We start from the raw sequence: 13,380 nt of genomic DNA, 5'->3' as shown, positions 1-13,380 counted from the left end.
TTTTTTGCACCTATGATACCTTTCTCAAGGGTCAGCGGGTGGTATCTTGGTGATGTGGGACACTTGGTCTATTGTTAAAGTGGATAGTCTAGTAGGCTTTTTCTCCTCTTTTCCTTCTTAGTAGGAGTGAAAGGCTAGTGCCATTGGTGGGTTTCATCAGTGTATGGTCCTTCTAGGCCAAATCTTAGGAGCGTCTTTTGGGATGATCTTTGTTTTGTGTTTGTATTTTGTGCTCCTAATTTGAATGTTGGGGGGGGGGGGGTGATTTTGATGCAGTGAGGTTTCCTAGAGAGAAGAAAGGAGGCAGTAGAGCTGCTGCTACTGTGCTGAGTTTTGAGTCCTTTATTAGGGAGTGTGGCTTGAGAGACCTTTCTCTTGATAATGCAAATTTTACGTGGTTAGTGGGTGGTGCTAGAGCAGTGGCAAGTAGGCTCGATAGATTCCCTTTTTGTTTGGAGTGGGAGGATGAGTTTCCATAATCTCTCTCAATCTATTTTTCCTAGGCTCACTTCTGACTACTTTCCCATCATGTTGAAATTAAGGATGGTTGCTTGGGGTTCTACTCTTTTTAGGTTTGAAAATATGTGGGTTGATCATGAGTCCTTTCAGCCCTTAGTCATGAATTCTTGTAATGAGGATGTGGAGAAGGGTTACAAAGGTTTTAGATTCTTGAAAAAAAAACTAAAGATGTTAAAAGAGAAGTTGAAAGATTGTAACAGGGAGTTGTTCGAGACTAAGATTTAGAAAGGCAGTATTTTAGGTGAGTTGGCTGAGTTAGATAGAAATGAAGAAGTTAATATTCTATTGAGGGAGGAAGAGATGAGAGGATTTTCTTTAAATAATGAATTGGAGGAGGTTATTTCAAGGAAATAAGAAATTGGAGGCAGAAGATGAAGTTTAAATGGATTAGAGTTGGTGATTGTAATTCTAGATTTTTTTTATGGGGTAGCCAATGGGAAAATGAGGAAGAATTTGATTAAGAAGTTGGAAGTGGATGGGGGGTTCATTATATCTTATTAGAGTCAATTTGCTTCTTAAATCACTGATTTTTATTCTAATTTGTATTTTGAGGAGGATGGTTCAAGGATTAGAGTGGGACCCTTTGTCTAGTGAGGAGGTGGCTTGGTTGGAGAGACCTTTTGAGGAAGAAGAAGTGAGGGCCACAGTTCTTGGGATGGAGAGGGATAAAGCTCCTGGACCTGATGATTTTAATATGGCTTCTTCCAAGATTGTTGGAAGGTGGTTAAGGTTGACTTTCTTAGAGTCTAATGAATTCTATAGGAATGGGATTTTAAGCAAGAGTATCAATTCTACTTTCATAACTCTCGTGCTAATGAAGAATAAATCCATCAAGATATCAGATTTTAGACTTATTAGCTTAGTTTCAAATGTTTATAAAATCATCACTAAAGTTTTAGCTAATAGACTGAGTGCAGTGCTTGATATGACTATTTCTAAGGCTCAGGGTGTGTTTGTGGGGAGTAGGCAAATTGTGGATCGCATTTTGGTTATTAATGAGGTTGTTGAGGATATTAGGGGAAGGAAGAAGGGTATCATCTTTACGTTAGATTTTTGAGAAAGCTTATGATAGAGTGAACTAAAAGTTCTTGGATAAGATTTTTGAGAGGAAGGGGTTAGGTGAGAGATGGAGGCGTTATATTAGAGGCTGTTTGCATAATTTGAGCTACTTGGTTTTAGTGAATGGTGAGTCTAAATCTTGGTTTAATGCTGCGAGAGGGATTAGGCAAGATGACCCTCTTTCCATGTTTTTGTTTGTTTTAGTGGTTGATACTTTGAGTACTATGGTGGATAGGATAGTGGATAGAGGTTTAGTGGAAGGTTTGGAGGTGGGGAGAGAGGGGGTTAGCGTGTTGCACCTTCAGTTTTCCAATGATACTATCTTCTTTTTAGAGGATCATAAACCCTCTATGAATATTTTAGGCCTCCTTCACATTTTCGATTAATATAGGGGTGGAGGCGTGGAGCGATATTGTGGCCTTTCAATATGCTTGTTGAGAGTGTTAGGGAGTTATTTGCGGAGGTGGGGTGTGGTGTTTTGGATTGGCTGCTGTCCTAACTTGGGGTTTCTTTGGGGGGTTAACTCTAGATCTGCTAGCTTTTGGGATCCTACTGTGGTAAGGGTTTCCAAGAGATTGGATGGGTGGAAAGGTGCTCTTTTTTCTCATGGTGGTAGAATAAGGCTTATTCAGGCTTGTCTTTCTAGTATCATTTTATATTTTCTTTCAATTTTCAAGATTCCGATGGGGGTTGCTAAAAAGATTTAGAAAATTATTATGGATTTCTAGTGGTTGGGGGTAGGGGGTTTTTGGGATCATTTGGTAAGTTGGGGAGTGGTGGGTAGGTTTAAACAGGAGGGTGATTTGGGTATTGGAAATTTTGTGTCTGAAAAAACAACTTTTTTGGCTAGATGACTTCAGCGGTTTCTGCCAGAGACTTCTTCATTGTAGCATTTAGTTTAGACAAGAATGGGTGAGATACTAACTTGAGATTTTTGGATGTTCTTTGGAGAGTCTATGAAAAGCTACCTCTTAGAGTTATCTCCTCTTCACTCCCCATATTAAATTCCTAGTGGGTAAAGGTAGTAATATCCGTTTTTGGAAATATCATTGGTTGGGGAATGTTGTTTTATACTTTTATCCACCTATTTTCCAGGCCTTCTTTGGCTGAGCTTAGGGCAGGATGGTTCCATTTCTTCTTTTTTTGTTGATCCAAGTGGTCCTTTGCCTTCTTTGGATTTCCACTTTTGTAGATCATTAGAGTATTAGACGATAGGGAGATGGTAGTGCTTTCCTTTTTGCTAGTCTGGTTGAATAACTCCCATTTTTCTTTAGAGAAGGATAGGCGGTGGTCTTTGGATCCTTCAAGGGTATGCTCTTGCAGATCTTTTTCTGATTTCTTAATAGGTCTTATTTACCTTTTCTTCTCTATAGTTCCATTTGGAAGGCCAAAGTCTCTTTTAAAATCATGGCTTTTATCTGGTTGGTTGCACTTGATAGAATTAATACCAATAACTTGCTATAGATTAGGAGACCTTTGAAGGCTATTTCTCTAGACATCTATGTTCTTTGATTTAATTGTACAAAATCTTCTTCGCATTTGTTCATTCATTGTGACTATGCTTGGAGGGTGTGGAAACAAGTATTTTGGCGAATGTTGGGTGAGTTCTAACTTTTGAGATAGTGGAGGACTTTTTGGCAGTGTCCTTCACTGGTTTTGGCAGGAAGAAGGAAATGGCAGTGCTCTGAAATGTGCTTATTTTGCAGTATTTTGGGGGCTGTGGATGGAGCGTAATGCACATATTTTTTTTGGGGAAGAAGTCATCTCTTTTGCTGGTTTGGGTAAAGATACACTATTTGGCTTCTCGTTGGTGTGCGGGGCAGGGAAACTTTAAGGGGATGAGCTTTTCTAATTCTGGTATGTAGCGCGTTGGTGTTATGTGTTGGAGTGTTAGTTGTGTTGGTTTTTCTCTCCTCTGTTTTGTTGTTTTCAGGTTGTTTCTTTGTGTTTCCTATCTGGATTTTCCAGACTTTGTTAAGGAGATGTCTTATTCTCTTAGTTGTATATTCTTATTCTGTTAATGAAATTCTTCTTCTACTATCAGAAGAAGAGTGAGGTCTCTGAGCGTAGATTGATCCAAGAGGGGTGGAGTTGTATTAGCGAGGACCTGGCTAGCTGGTTGGATAGACCTTTGATGTTAGGGAGGTGGGAATCTTGTGTTTGATATGGAGAGAGATATGGCTCCAGGCCCAGATTGTTTTACCATGCTTCTTTTTTCAAGAGACCTGGGAGGTGATTCGAGAGGATATTATGGAGTTCTTCATGAATTTCATCGTAACAAGGTGATGGGAACTAAGAAAGTGAGCGGTTTTCGGTCAATAAGTTTGGTTACTTGTCTTTGTAAGATATTGGCTAAGGTTTTATCTAAAAGATTGCCAGAGTTGTTAGGGGGTACAATTACTTCGGAACGATATACTTTCATTATGGATAGACAGGTTTTAGATATTATTTTGATCGCTAATAAAGTGGTGGGGGATATGAGTGGAGAATAGGGAATGGAGTCTTGTTTAAGTTGAATTTTTTAAAAAGCCTATGACATGGTTTAGTTGGAATTCTTTGGATCATATGATGGATAAAAAGGGTTTTGCAGAAGTTTTGTGAGTGTGAATTAAAGTTTGTTTATCTTCAGTAAATATGTCAGCCATAGTGGATGGTCAACTAAAGTATTGGTTTAAGGTCATATAATATTCTATAATTAGTAGATTCTGAATTATGTGAAAAATCGTTCTTTCCAAGTAATTCTCGTACTCTAGTTGAGCAGGGGTTGAGGCAAGTGATTCTCTACCTCTTTTCCTTTTTACTTTGTAAATATGTCAGCCATAGTGGATGGTCAACTAGGAGATTGGTTTAAGGCTTCGCAGGGGTTGAAGCAAGTGATTCTCTACCTCTTTTCCTTTTTTCTCTTGCTATCAATGTGATGAGCCATATTGAAACATGCTCAAGGGCTTGACATGATTCAAGAGCTTAAGGTTGGTAGGGAGGAGATTGTTGCATCTCATCTTCAATTTGCAGATTATACTCTAATGTTTCTTGAGGACAATGTTTTGAAGTTCTAAAAGGTTTTGACTTCGCTAAAAGTTTTCGAGAAAATCTCGTGATTGAAGAAAAGGGGGGTTGTGAGTATTAACATGAGGAAGGGTGATTTAGAGACTTTCACTACTTTAGTTCATTGTATTAAGTTAGATTAGCTCATTGTAGTAAGTTAGATTGGCCTCTAACTTACTTGGGTCTCCCTCTTTGTGGAAATCCTAACTCTTCTTTTTGGGAACTAGTGGTGGAGAAAGTGGGTAGGAAATTTGGAAGGTTGGAAGAGGATCTATTCATCTTTAGGGTGTTGTATTACTCTTATTAGTGCTGTTCTTTCCAATTTTCCCATTTATTTTTCTTTCCCTTTTTAGAGTTCCAGTAGAGGTGGCTCTAGCTTTGGAGGGAATTATGAGAGATGTTTTGTAGTTAGGTGTTGGGGAAGAGAAGAGAGACAATCTAGTTAGTTGGAGAATGTTAAAAGACCTAAGTCTTGGGTGGTTTGGGCCTTGGGAACTTGGTGTCTAAAAACTTCTCTTTAGTTGGTAAATGGCTTTGGAGATTCCACTTGGAGGTTGACTCTTTATGGCCCATGGTTATTAAAGGCAAGTAGGAATGCATAGGAATGGGTGGGTACTAGGAGTAATGGTGCTGTTTCTTATGCTAGAAATTTATTTCTCAGGTAGCTCAATTCCTTTTTCCTCTTACCTATTATCAGAAATAAGAATCATATTCAGTTCTGGGAAGATGTTTGGGTGGGTGAGCTTTCCTTGGAATCTGTGTTCCCTTGTCTTTTTAGATTTTGTCTTCTGCATAATGCATCGGTTAGTGCTTTTTATTCTTCTAAGGGGGGATCTCTTTCTTGATATTTTCATTTCTTTAGAAATCTCAATGAGAGAGAGGTTGAGGATATGACCATGTTGTTGCGAATGCTGCATTCTTTTGTTCCTCAAATGGTGGTGACTTGAGAGAATTTGGATTGGGGATTCTTCTGGTTCGTTTTCCACATAAACTTCTTTCGTCCAGTTGTTGAAAAGACTGAATACTTCTTATTTTCCCTTGAACAATTTGATTTGGACGGCCAAGCTTCCTTGTAAGATCAGGGCTTTTTGTGGACTACAACTCTTAATAGACTCAATACTAATGATTTGCTGCAAATGAGCAGACCATACAAGGCTATCAGTAAGAATATTGGTATGTCTTTGGATGCAAGCAAGACGAGCAATCACTTGTTTCTCCATTGTAAGGTGGTTAGGGAGCTTTAGGTTTTTCTCTTCTCAGTGTATGAGGAGGCTCTGGTGCTTCCCAGACTGTTAATATTTTTTTCCTGGTGCTGTACAATGGCTTTGGGAGGGGTAAGAAGGGCACAAATTTATGGAGATGTGCAGTTTTTGGCATTTTTTGGACTCTGGACTGAAAGGAATGCAAGGATCTTCAATGTCAAAACAAATTTCTTGCATTTTCCTTGGGATAGAGTTACTTTCAGCTTTCAGGGCCTTTTAGGCTCGTTCTTGGGTTTCTTTCAAGGGGCTTTGTTGTAACTGTTTTACTTGTTTCTTTGCCTGCTCTTGTATTAGGAGGATATCTTATCCTGCTTTCTATGTAATTCTCTTTCCTAGACATCAACGAATTTCCTTTTTTATCACTCAAAAAAAAAAAATCTCATTCTAGAACTTCCTGCAAGAATGGACAACTTTTGCTGAGTAATGTTTTGCTTTTGTTTTTTAGTTCCTTTTTTCTCTTCTCTCACTCTTTTTATTCTTCAATAGGGTATACTACCCTTTTTCATTTGTCTTTTGTCATTTTTAATTTTTTTTTTCTCTCCAAGAAAAATTGTTTCTGATAATCCAACATAATACATTGCTGCTAATGGAGACTACACATTCTCATAGATGCAGATTGAGATCTCTCTCACAGTCAAATGTATGAGTTGACCTATTGCAGTCCCTATATTATGTTTACATTTCTTTTCTAGAACTTGAAATGCTATAATTAACCAGCTCCTTGGACATTATATCATCAAATGAAGCATTTGTAGCTAGAGCTATGTCCTTGGTGTTCCTTTTTCTAATGATTGATGTTTTTGTTCATGGTTGTGTTATAGGTCAAACCATGTACTATCCTGTAGGCCTACAGGCATCACACTGGATATCAAAAAGTCGTCCCACAAGAAATTGTCAAAGTGGTTGCAAACAAAATCATCAGCAGGATTGGTATCCCTAGCATTGCTTCTCTTAGCTTTTTTAAAGATATGTTAGTAGTGGTTTAAATTTTTCCTAGTAATTTGATTTTTTGTATTTTTTTTATGGAAAAAGATGCTAATTAAAGGGAGAAGGAATATACAAAGAAGAGGACGAACAATCCTTGATTTTGTAAATTGTGTCCAGTCAATTATAGAATGGAGTAATGGAATGCTCTTTAGCTAGGGTGAGTCAGATTAGTCTTTTTTTCTTTTTTTGGGTTTTCTAAAAGGCTATGGTGGTCATTTTGTTTCTTGGGAAGCTGCTCTGTTTTCTGAGTGATTATTCTATCTTGATGGATCTAATTGGGGTTTTCTTTTTTCTTTTTTCTTTTTTCTTGTTTTTTATTAAAATAGGAATTTTAAATAAATCAGGCATGAGAAGGCTTGGCTAGGAGGGGAAATGATATTGAATTTAAATCTGAGCATCTTGATTATCATAATACTTTTTCCTTGTTTTTATTTGGAATTGGACTCCTTGTCCCTATTCTCGTTGTATCCTCTTTTCCTTCTATCTAATAAAGTTTCTTTTTTTATCAAGAAAGAAAATATATATATTTCCAGAGTAAATCTACATCCTGGTGAATGTTGTAAATGGGAATTAAAGCTTGAAAGTTCAAGGTTGAATTCCATGATTTTTTTTTTTTTTGGGTGGGCTCTTGGTTCATTTAATTTTGAAAAACATGGATTTGTTGACAAGAAAAATCATTTTATTAATATGCTATTTATGATGAATATTAAATTATGAATATAATATCCCAATTTTTTGGAGTGCTTTTACTTTAGAGTTGGTCTTTGAATAACTTTGGCAACTAGTGGTTTGAACTAAGAGTCTATTTAAGTAGAATTGAGTTGACATGGTGGAATTGGGATACTCCAACTCATCTTTCATTGGGATTGTGACACTAGGAAAAAAAAAGAAAAAACACTGGTTTTGCAGGATCTATATATTGAGATGCTTCAAACACTTAATATACTTGTTTGAGTTCTCCTTTATTTTTAGAAGATATAAAAAATTCAATACACCTATGTTACCAGGCTGATATTCTTGAAGGAACCATTTTACAATTGAATGTGTAGAGAAGTTGTAGTTTATAAGCTCAGGTTAGTTTTGGTCAATGACATTCTACACTGTTCACTAACTTTGTATTTTGATATTTTGTCATGACAGATTTCAGTAAAAGAGGATAAATATAAAAAAGAGATGGTTTTGCTTGCTGTCAATCGCAGTCATGTGGACTACACATCTTTCCGACCAGAGAAACACCAAGAAAGAATTGATAAGAGCAGTGATTGTGCGGCTAGTGAAGCTCGGTCGCATAAAATGCTTGGCGTGGAAGAAATTTATAAACCAAGTGTGCATGTCAATCCCATTTTCACATCGGTTGGAGCTGATAGAGGGAAATATTTTACTGCCTCAGAAGCTACTGATATTGTTTTCAGCTATGTTGAAAAAGAAAATTTGGTGAAGCCAACAAACAAGTCAATTGTGGTTTTAGATGCTACATTATGTGATGCATTGTTCAAGGGAACAGTTAAGAAAGGATCAACTTATCCGACTGAGATTCATAAGAAAGATTTAGGATCTACATTCATAAACCGGATGCAAGCCCACCACAGAGTGACAAGGGGAAGTGAGTCCATCGTTCGTAAAGGTGCATTGAAAACAATTCAGATAATGACAGAACGGAGGCAAGGTAACAAGAAAGTGACAAAACTCGCAGGGTTAGAATCTTTCTTGATGGATGCTGAGGCACTGGCTTCAGAGCTGCAGAAGAAGTTTGCCTGCAGTACATCAGTGGCAGAACTACCGGGTATGACATCTTATTTTTAAGCGTTGCTTTAGTTTGTTTCACCATGTGGCTCAGACAATTCTCAAAACATATATAAAGACCTTGATTATTTTATATAATGAAAACCATGGCATTGTTTCTCGGCGAAGTGATTTGTCATTTTGATAACATGCATCTGACGTTGTTATATAGCTAGACGACTGCCACTGCCATGCAGGCTGCCTATTCAGCTCATTTATTTCAGGAGTAGGCTTAGTTTATGTGTTGAAGCTCAAGTTTCTGTTTGTTCTGTATTTATTTTAGTTATTTAGGATTATCCTGTATTGAGGGCAGGCCTTGACCCAGTTGTAGGGGTGCTAAGCTGAAACCAAAAGGTCATTAGTTCACATCATGGAAACAGCCTCTCCCATTGTGGAGCTAAGACTGCTTACATCATGCACTCCTTAGACCCCTGATGTGTCATGGGAGCCTGTAGGTATCATTTGGGGAGGGCATGACATACCGTGTACACAGGGGTCTTATCACAAGAGTGACATTTTAATTGTATTTTAACAGTCTCTCCATGTGCCAGTCACGAGAGAGAGAAATACCATTTTTTTAAGGTAGTTTTGAGCTGCCACTGTGCCATAGGCATTTTGGAGGGACATTCAGCTTTACCAGCATTGAAAGTCTTGTTTTATAGTGCTTTTTCTTTTTCTTTTTTTGGGAAGAATTACTGCGTGAAATTAAAGAAATCTTTGAATAGTGAGGGCAAAAGTCTAAAATACCAAATACCAATTCCCAAGAAAGGGCAAATGTGTTGTACACCAACGTGTACATATTTGTACAAAAGGCATGCCTTTTTTTTTTTTTTTTTAAAAAATATTTCAAAAGAACTTGTATTATATTAGATAGAAAGAAGAGAAGGTACAATGTGTAGGGACAAGAAGGCCACTATAAAAAGAGAAGAAAAAAAACACGCAAGTTCTCAAAATAGAACTAAATGAAATTAGCCAAGAAACCCCCCTTTTCAAGCCCTTCCTGTCATAATTTACTGAACTCTTCGAATTCACTAATTCCCTTTGACTCTTCCCCTTTCGACTTTTTGACCATCCGAACGCACTTCATTTCCTCCAATATGACAACATTAAATCCATTTTATCTATAAGAATTTGAGCTTCTAACTCCTTGGAAATCTCCTCCACTGGTGTGGACAACCCATCATTATCAAAAATTGGAACTCCCTCTAGACCTTCCAACAAAGGTGGATGAACATAGATAAATTCCCTTTTTCATCACAGGAGTCGGATGCCTCTTGCATTTTTTTAGTCTGTTTAGTTGAAGCTTGTGCATTTGGATGTGTGAATCTCAAATTAGATTTTTCTGGAATTTTTTTTTTAATAAAAAAAACTGTATTTGTTGAGATTGTGATTAAATGAATGATGTGACTTGAAGATAGGTTTCTCCCTCTATTTATAGTACAAATCAAATACATTTTAGTGACCATAATACCCGTACTAATAAGTAATTAACATACTAACACACTTAATAATAATACTAAACGATTAAAATAACCTTTAACACTCCCCCTTAAGCTAGAGCATAGATATCATATCCTCCTTGCTTGTAACAAATAAACTTAACACGAGCACCCCACAAAGCTTTGGTAAACAAATCAGCAAGCTGCATATCAGACTTCACATAAGTGGTAGTAATGAGCTTCTGCACAAGTTTCTCCTTGTCTTTCATGAGCGACTACCATGTTAGAGTTCCATTTACATAAAAGCTTAAGTTGATAGGTTGTGGGCCAACAATGTATATCAAGCTTTAACACTCCTGTGCACATGCAGCCCAACAGCACGTGGAGGGATAAACACATGATATATAACACCCACTACAAGGAATACAATAATTTTTTTAAACACCGCACAATAAACGTGGGCAACAAGACTACGACCCAGGATCACCAGCTTTGATATCATGTTGAGATTTTGATTAAGTGAATGACTTGACTTGAAGATAGGTCTCTCCTTCTATTTATAATACAAATCAAATACATTATAATGACCACAATACCTTTACTAACTCTCACTATTTGAAAAAGAAGAATGTACAACAGAAAATTAGAAAGAGAAAGTAAAAGAAAAAAAGAAAATACAGGGACAATAAGAAATCCTCCCTTTACATCATTAGAAACCATAGTAGTCAACTAAGGCTCGAAGGGTACCTGGAGCCTAGGCATGAGGCGAAGGCTCACACCTCATGGAGAGGCACACATTTAATAAAATTGCCTGTAAAATACCCTACATAATGGATTATTGATTGTAAACACATTAGGACTAATATTTGAACTTTACAATATCAAAATACTCAATACTAGGACATAAAAATGAAATACTATAACAAAAATTTTCAATAATATGTGATACCGATGTTCATTCCATGAGTTACACAAAATAGAAGCGGCAATAAGCAGCAGGGAAATTAAGAAAAAATAAAAAAATAAAACTGCAGCAGCAGAGCAGAAATTCCAGGAAATGAAACAGGAAAAAAAAAATAGAATAAAAGGACAGCAAAAGGAAAAAAAATTAAATAAGGGGGTTCGCAGCTTTGACTGAGAGAAGCCCAACAGGCCAGAAGAAGAAGAAGGAAAGAAGAAGTCTGAAAGCAGGCAGCTGAGTATATATGTCAGGAGAAAGTGGCAGCAATTCCATAAAACCATAAAAAATATAGAAAAAAGTAAGAAAACAAATGATTAAGATTAAAAAAGAAGAAAAAAAAAAGGTATAATCTGAACATTGTGAGGCATGCCTTACTGCACCTCCCGCCTTGGTCCGCCTCACTGTGCCTCTTAAAGGTCACCTTGCCAAAATCCCTGTGAGGCACAAGCCTCTTCGCCTCAGTGTGCCTTGTGCCTGCGCCACACCTTTGACTACTATGATAGAAACTAGTTACAAAGAATGCAACCTAAACCAAGAACCAAACACAATGAAAGGAATGTCCTAATAAGAATTGATCATTAAAAACTCTTGAACCCAGACCCATTCACGATGATTAGGAGTTGCATCTTACATCCTGAAAATAATTTGAACCTTGTAATGTTATATTGTTGTATTTATCTTTTGGCTTGATTTGCCTGGTGAATTCTAGTACATTTGAATGGCCAACAAGTAGTTTGCAAATTATATTTTATACCCGCAAGGGTGAAAACACTTCACCTTAGGCCTTCACGTTTCCAAATATTCATATGAACAGTGGAAATGTTGTCTTCAGCCAGATGTCATTTTCCCATTTCCTGGAAAGACATGTTATGACTTGTGAGCCTGGCCCCTATAGGCCACCCAATGTTATTTCACAGGTTTAGTTTCGTTGAACTTCCCGCCCCTTTTAGTTGTATTTTTTGAGTTTCTTGAGCCTCTAATTGATGTGCCCTATTCATACATTGATACATAGTAGTTCCATGTAGATCTGACATTGTTTTTTCCACTATCTTCTTCCAGGCAAGAAAGGACATGAAGTTCTGGTTCAAGGTGGTGTGATTGATGATTTGGCAAGACATTTAGTTGAACAGTATGGAATTCCGAAGAGATACATTGAAGTTCTTGACAAGACCAAGAAACGAGAACTTTGAAATGGTTAGTTTCTGCTTTTACTTTTTTTTGACTTGCACATACATATATAAGGAGTCATATAGCTGACGCCTCCTATTGGGGCTTGAGGCTTGGTGGTGGTGGTGGTGGTGGTTTTCAGTTCAACATTTCACCCTGAATTAATTCATGAAACTGCCTTTTAAGGCATAGCTTCCCCACCCCATGTCTCAAAAATCAGATAACAATCTTGATCTTGCTTTTTCTGTTGTTTGGCCTATGTCATGTGTGGATGTCTCTCTTCTGTGAATTTTAAAAAATGACATCTTGAGTATTACATGTATGACATTCTACATTGTAAACTGATGATTGTTTTATTCATGCTTGCATGTGTGGTACATATGCAGTATGTTAACAACAGCACACTGATCAGTGCCAGGATTCATTGTCTGCCCGAGGATTGAATATTTCCATGGTGCAAAGATTACCTAGGCCAAAATGTTATAAGGTTTAGAGATGATGTAGGGAGAGAATTTGAGAATATAGCTTCTAATATGTAGAACATTGTGTTTCCTTTTCTAGAATTTATTTGATCTGTTTGCATATTGTTTCCCTTAGATCATACTCTTCATATCATACTTGTTTTGCTTACTACAGAAAAATATATTAGAAAAGGAGAAATTTTCTTGGGTTGAGTGTCTCAATTTGGCCATTGGAACTTTGCATGCCCTCTTTTAGTCTTATAAATAACATTCTTGAAGCTTTAATTAATCACTTGTCTTGGTGACATTACATAGCTCACTCTCAATTGCACAAGACAACAACAACAAAACCAAGCCTTAGTCCCACTAAGTCGGGTCAGTTATATGAATCCTTTTTCGCCAATTTTTGCGATCATGGACCATTTCTTTTAATAGATTTAAGGATATTAAATTCTTACTCTCTATCTCCTCCCAAGTTATTTTAGGTCTACCTCTATCCCTTCTACGGCCCCCCACAGTAACTAAGTCTCTCTTCCTCATAGGTGCACTATAAGGCCTATGTTGCAAGTGTCCATACCATCTGAGTCGTCCCTCCCTTATCTTATCTTCTATAGGAGCTACATCTAACTTACCACGAATATGTTCATTCCTTAATTTATCTTTCAATGTTATACCACCCATCCATTTAAGTATTATTA

The 13,380-nt window shown here is 37.1% G+C and overlaps 1 protein-coding gene across 16 annotated transcripts in view; it reads left to right on the top strand.

Moving 5' to 3' along the window:
* LOC131161545 (uncharacterized) overlaps positions 1-13,380 on the top strand; it is a 33,558-nt gene that overhangs the window by 7,321 nt on the left and 12,857 nt on the right. For all 16 annotated transcript variants that reach the window (XR_009138544.1, XR_009138543.1, XR_009138530.1 and 13 more), the window contains exons 6-8: positions 6,707-6,815; positions 8,013-8,655; positions 12,114-12,248. Coding sequence is in view for 3 of the 16 variants with exons in the window: in XM_058117374.1 (XP_057973357.1) it covers positions 6,707-6,815; positions 8,013-8,655; positions 12,114-12,244 (883 nt within the window). In the remaining 13 variants the exon portion in view is untranslated. The remainder of the gene's footprint in view (positions 1-6,706; positions 6,816-8,012; positions 8,656-12,113; positions 12,249-13,380) is intronic.

This window comes from Malania oleifera, chromosome 8 (assembly GCF_029873635.1).
Source record: "Malania oleifera isolate guangnan ecotype guangnan chromosome 8, ASM2987363v1, whole genome shotgun sequence".
Taxonomy (NCBI): domain Eukaryota; kingdom Viridiplantae; phylum Streptophyta; class Magnoliopsida; order Santalales; family Ximeniaceae; genus Malania; species Malania oleifera.
Note: the sequence above shows the minus strand (reverse complement) of the source record. Positions and strands in the feature narration are given on the sequence as shown.